Source organism: Arachis stenosperma, chromosome 1 (genome assembly GCF_014773155.1).
Source record: "Arachis stenosperma cultivar V10309 chromosome 1, arast.V10309.gnm1.PFL2, whole genome shotgun sequence".
Taxonomy (NCBI): Eukaryota; Viridiplantae; Streptophyta; class Magnoliopsida; order Fabales; family Fabaceae; genus Arachis; species Arachis stenosperma.
The window spans coordinates 16,237,834-16,244,453 of record NC_080377.1 but is presented as its reverse complement, the minus strand read 5'-3'; the positions used below and the strand labels follow the sequence as shown (position 1 = coordinate 16,244,453).

The following is a 6,620-nucleotide window of genomic DNA, read 5'->3' as shown; positions in this document are numbered from 1 at the left end:
TAGTTTGCCATGAATTGAATCTTGCATGATTAAAATAGTTGGTAAGAAAAGTTAATCCGAAAAATAAATATCTCTGAAAACTTAACTGTTTTACTCATATAATTCACAACAACTTACTGCTTGCTTTCTGATATTCTAAATTTACTGTTAATGCTTTTGAACTCTCAAAACACCATTTTTTGTTTGTCTAACTAAGTAAATCACGCAATCATTGTTGCTTAGTCCATCAATCTTCGTGGGATTGACCCTCATTCACTTGAGGTACTACTTGGTACAACCTAGTGTACTTGCCGGTTAGTTTGTGGACTTTAAATTCTGCCACCTCGCAGCACCGCCAAAAACTTTTTCCCAACGAGCGCTGACCCAACAGCACTCTTCCCAGCAAGCATCGACCCAGCAGTGCCGAAGCCTTCTTCTCAACGACAGCGAGCACGGACCCAGCAGGCAGTAGTGTTCTTCCCAGCAATGCCGAAGCCTTCTTCCCAGTTCCCACCGAGCCACCCAGCATAGAACAACACACAGCACAGCCCAGCAGTGTCGAAACTTTCTTCCCAGCAGCGTTTCTGCCCCCCCCCCCCCCACAACACAGCACAGTACCGAGCCACCTAGCCACCGATTCAAGTCAAATATGGAGCCCGAGCCTCCGAGTCAGGTATGTAATTTGACTAATTTTTGTTCAATAATTATTGATTCATTGTTTTATTCTGTTCAACAACTTTTGATTGTTGTTCATTGTGTTATTTGTTGTTCATTTTTTACTGAAATTGCTTCTGATTGCTGGTTCACTATTCATTGTTTTATTTGTTGTCATTGTTTATGGAAATTGCTTTTGATTGTTGGTTATGTGGTTCACTGTTTAACGTATTTGATTAGGAAAATTGCTTCTGATTGTTCAATGTATTTGTTTAGGGAAATTGGTTCTGTGGTTCACTGTTCAATGTATTTATTTAGGAAAATTGCTTCTGATTGTTCATTGTTGGTGAGCATGTTGAGAACTATCACTGCCACTACTGTTAGCATAATGCTGCGATCAAGTATCTTTCATTAATGGAACGAAGCGAGGTAATTGTTTCGAGATGGTACAGGCAGCTGTGGGATGCATAAATAGTGGTCAGAATCTTGCAGTTGACTGCTTTCCTTGTTGTAAATTTATGGCTTTATTAATCAGGTAGAACTTGAAAAGCTTAGGAGATGCTCTGTCCAAGAATTATGTGACTACCAGAGATGTGTAATCTTAAAAACCTACCTTGGTCAAATAGGTTTTCTCAGACTCTGAAGTAGCTTAGTATTACTCGATGTCCAAGGGTATGTGTTCCATTTCTTCGATCAGCTAGACATACTTGTTCAATGATACAGTTAGTTTTGGATCTCCCAATTGCTTGAAATGTTTGGATCTCTGTTTGCAGATTTTATGCATTCAGTTGAAAAAAGTTCATATGAACAACTTTGGAGAACCTATCAAACTGCAGGTATTTTTAATGTTCAGTGAATCATGATGTTTATGAGCTAAAAATATCCTTTCCTATTGTTTAAATCTGCAGAAATTTACAGGATACAAAAAACAAAAATAGCATATAGATGGTCATGAAAGAGTTTTTGTGTTATGATGATGGATTGATGCTGTGCCAGTTCCTCTTCCAAATGAATCTACAAGCATTAGATTTCCAATTACATTGCCTGCTGCGCCAGCTCCTCGTAGAAACACTGGAAATTTATATTTATTTTTTGTTGTATTGACTATTGAACTTTTAAACTTCTTTAATTATTGTATGTTAATTTCTTTTGTCGTTGAATTTCATTTGATCAAGACTTTGTTAGTTATTGTGTATTTGTGTTTGTTGATTTCAACGTGATGACTTTGTGAAATAGTATGGTAGTATTTTTTTAATTGATTGAAAAATCGAACAAACCGAACCAAATCAAACCAAATTTAATTGGTTTGATTTGATTTAGATAATCTCGGTAAAAAAATCGAACCAAACCGAACCGCATATTAATTAAACGATTGGATCGGATGATTTTTTTTAAAAAAATCGAACCAAACCGCACCGCAAACACCCCTAATATATATATATATATATATATATATATATATATAAGAGCAGAGGATTAAAACTAATCAACACAAGAGTTTTATTCTTTTACCTCTACACACATAAATGTGTATGAATCTAAATTTTGGAAAAAGAATTACGGTGTGCAAAGAACTACAAAGAGATTTTTTTTAGTTTAGATAAGATATTCATTGATCAAAGAGTTAACAGCAAAAATTGATCTCAGTATGAATGTACATAGCGCCTTCGTATAATCGAAAGAGAAAATAATTTTTACCAATGTATTCAGATATTTAAATTTAATATATATATTATTTGAATTTAATTACAAATAAATTTAAAAAAATTCGCTGAACACATGGTTATCTTTTGCCTTTAATTACTAACAAAACCGATCAAAGTCTCATATTGTGCATGTAAGCGCGTGCGATGATTGGCCAAATACATGCAGCATCATTAGATATTTAGATTTTGATTGGCCAAGAAGGAAATGGAGCCACCTAATGTCTCTCTCAACCATATTTTTCCCGTGGCCAAGCATCCAATAAGTCCAAATGAATCAGACAAGAATATCAGAGCTGTGCTTTGTTTGTATCAAGAAGTTAAAACTGGGATATATTCACATAAGTTTGCACACAATTAATTAGCTGAAAGCATTTTTTGTGTATACATAGATGTAACATTTCATTCTTTGCTTTTAGATCTACAAAATCAAAGTGCAAACATTGTTCGTCGTATTTTGGTCACGTGAAAGGGCACAACATTCCATAAACGATGAGGCCCCCCTTCTAACTCCGCACATGGACTTCGTGAGGCTCCCTCCCCTCCCCCAAAAAATATAACTAATTACATGGTTATCAAAATTTATATAGAACAAAATATGTTGATGAATTATTAAATTAATAGATAAATAATAGTCAAAAATAAATAAATTATGATGTGCATAACATTTTTCTATAACTATATGCCATCACTTGGCAGTTGGCACACTCATAGAAGGAACACCCCTACATACACCATGGGATCTACCCGTATCATCTCAAGTTGCCTAGTTCAAGAAGCACTAAACCAAAAGGGTTACTGTTCTCAGAAAATCCATCTAACTCCATGGGATCTCACTTTCCTCACCATTGAACCCATTCAAAAAGGCCTTCTCTACTTCCACAATCACACCAACCAAGAAACCCAATCACCAATCCAAATCATCAATCACCTCAAATCCTCCTTCTCCACCACTCTCACCTTCTTTCCACCTCTCACAGGCCGTTTCGTCATAACCAATCATAACCACCAAGACGAATACAAAACCGCCACGTGTCACATCCTCTGTAACAACCAAGGAGCACTCTTCGTCCATGCTATAGCAGAGAACACAACCGTCAACGACATCCTTCAACCCAAGCACGTTCCCTCCGTTGTTCGCTCATTCTTCCCGCTTAACGGCGTTCAGAACCACGAAGGAACGTCGCAGCCGCTGCTCGCAGTGCAAGTCACGGAGTTAGTTGACGGCGTCTTCATCGGCTGCACGCTCAACCATGCCGTTGCAGACGGCAAGTCGTTTTGGCATTTCATCAATTCTTGGGCCGAAATCTCACGTGGCCACAACAAACCGTCGAAACTTCCTTCACTTGAACGCGCGTTTCTAAACGGCGTTGAGCCTCCTATACGGTTCCCTTTCACAAAAGACTCAGAACTGGAAAAGCAAAAACCGCCACCACCAGAGAGGTTCTTCCACTTCACAAAGGAGAAGATATTGCAGCTCAAATTAAAAGTCAACGATGAAGCCGGAACCGATAAAATTTCTTCGCTGCAAGCGGTTTTCGCTCATCTTTGGCACTCTGTGATCCGTTGCTGCCGCGGTTGTGACCCACAACAAGAGCTCTCTTACCGGTTTCCGGTAGGTGCTAGGCCGAGGATGGTTCCGCCGCTGCCGGATGACTACTTTGGGAATGCAGCAATTGTCGGCGGCGTGACCATGACTGCTGAGAAGCTTCTAGAAGGTGGTACTGCGAAGTGTGCGTTTGAGATGAACAAGATGATAGCTTCGTACACTGATGAAATGTTGAGGAGCCATTGTGATTCTTGGGTGAGAGGCCCAACTTTGCTTAAGCTGCGAAATTTGGCTAACTTCAACTCCTTGGCCACCGGCAGTTCCCCCCGGTTTGATGTTTACGGTAACGACTTTGGGTGGGGGAAGCCTGTGGCGGTTCGAAGTGGCGGCGCAAACAAGCGTAATGGGAAGATTAGCGTGTTTGCTGGGGTGGAAGAAGGCAGCATTGACGTTGAAGTGTGCCTTCCTTTTGAGATCTTGGAGGCCTTGGAGAATGACCCTGAGTTCATGGATGCCGTTTCATCTAGTAATGGGCTAATGGCTAAAGGCTAATAAGGTAGTAATGGCAAATAAGCTTTGGACTTTGGAGAGCAAAAACCTTAGTTTAGTTTCTAACTAGTGAAGTGACCGTGCGATGCAACGGGTATGATAATTTTAATAAAAAATAAAGTTATAATTAAATTATGGACATTTTATGACAAAAGTGTCTGCTAAATAATAAGCAAAATATATTATAATTGTAATAAAATAATGAACATGTTAACAAAAAGGTTTATCAAGGCTAACTTTATAATCATGTATAAAATAATAACTTGATAGACGACAATGAAAAAGTTGTGATTATTATATATTGATAACAAAATTTTGGAATTATATACGGTCACTGAAGTTCTTAAATACTTCTCTATAAACAATATTGATAGTATTATCTTTTGTCTTGAATGAATTATTCTCAATTAATACCTTTAAATTGGATTTTGATTTTACCCTTGATAGAGCAACATATAGTTGACCGAGGGTAAAAACAGGTTTCGGCAAATACAATTCCACATTTGTTAAAGTTTGACTCTGAGACTTGTTAATAGTCATAGAAAATGAAACAACTAATGGAAATTGCCTCCTTTAAAACCTAAAGGGAATAGTAGCTGATGAGCGGATAATTTGTACGCTTTTTGGCATTGTTTTTAGTATGTTTTAGTTAGTTTTTAGTATATTTTTATTAGTTTTTAGTTAAAATTCACTTTTCTGGAATTTACTATGAGTTTATGTGTTTTTCTGTTATTTCAGGTATTTTCTAGCTGAAATTGAGGGACCTGAGCAAAAATCTGATTCAGAGACTGAAAAGGACTGCAGATGCTGTTGGATTCTGACCTCCCTGCACTCGAAGTGGATTTTCTGGAGCTACAGAAGCCCAATTGGCGCGCTCTCAACGGCGTTGGAAAGTAGACATCCTGGGCTTTCCAGCAATGTATAATAGTTCATACTTTGCCCGAGATTTGATGGCCCAAACCAGCGTTCCAAATCAGCTCAAAACTGCCCGGCGTTAAACGCCGGAACTGGCACAAGAATGGGAGTTAAACGCCCAAACTGGCACAAAAGCTGGCGTTTAACTCCAAGAAGAGTCTCTACACGAAAATGCTTCAATGCTCAGCCCAAGCACACACCAAGTGGGCCCGGAAGTGGATTTTTCTGTCATTTACTCATTTCTGTAAACTTTAGGCTACTAGTTCTTTATAAATAAGACCTTTTGCTATTGTATTTTCATCTTTTGATCATTTTTTATCTTAGGATCATCTTTGGACGTCTAGTTCTTAGATCATCTTGGTTTTTCTGGTTTCCTCTCTGGGGCTGAAGCCAATGATCACTTTTGTTCTTATGTATTTTCAATGGTGGAGTTTCTACACACCATAGATTAAGGTGTGGAGCTCTGCTGTACCTCGAGTATTAATGCAATTACTATTGTTCTTCTATTCAATTCGGCTTGTTCTTATTCCAAGATATTCATTTGCACTCAAGAACTTGATGAATGTGATGATTATGTGACGCTCATCATCATTCTCACTTATGAACGCGTGCCTGACAACCACTCCCGTTCTACAAGCAAACAAGGCTTGAATGTTTATCTCTTGGATTCTTTAACCGGAATCTTCGTGGTATAAGCTAGAATTGATGGCGGCATTCAAGAGAATCCGGAAGGTCTAAACCTTGTCTGTGGTATTCTGAGTAGGATTCAATGATTGAATGACTGTGACGAGCTTCAAACTCCTGAAGGCTGGGCGTTAGTGACAGACGCAAAAGAATCAATGGATTCTACTCCAACCTGATTGAGAACCGACAGATGATTAGCCGTGCCGTGACAGGGTGCGTTGAACATTTTCACTGAGAGGACGGGATTATAGCCACTGACAACGGTGATGCCCAACATACAGCTTGCCATGGAAAGGAATAAGAAGGATTGGATGAAGACACTAGGAAAGCAGAGAGACGGAAGGGACAAAGCATCTCCATTCGCTTATCTGAAGTTCTCACCAATGAATTACATAAGTATCTTTATCTCTATCTTTATGTTTTATTCATATATCATCCATAACCATTTGAGTCTGCCTGACTAAGATTTACAAGGTGACCATAGCTTGCTTCATACCAACAATCTCCGTGGAATCGACCCTTACACGCGTAAGGTTTATTACTTGGACGACCCAGTGCACTTGCTGGTTAGTTGTGCGAAGTTGTGT

General features: G+C 38.7%; 1 protein-coding gene across 1 annotated transcript; it reads left to right on the top strand.

Annotated features, from left to right (window-relative positions):
- The first annotated feature begins 2,976 nt into the window (after positions 1 to 2,976).
- LOC130963231 (uncharacterized acetyltransferase At3g50280-like) lies at positions 2,977 to 4,649 on the top strand. Its single transcript, XM_057889368.1, has one exon. It carries the CDS (start codon positions 2,989 to 2,991, stop codon positions 4,435 to 4,437), a length of 1,449 nt encoding a protein of 482 aa, XP_057745351.1. The 5' UTR covers positions 2,977 to 2,988; the 3' UTR covers positions 4,438 to 4,649.
- The last annotated feature ends 1,971 nt before the right edge of the window (positions 4,650 to 6,620 follow it).

What these genes read in the sequence shown, in the direction of transcription:
- LOC130963231 (XM_057889368.1), top strand. Translation starts at nt 2,989, where the DNA reads ATGATGTGCATAACATTTTTCTATAACTATATGCCATCACTTGGCAGT.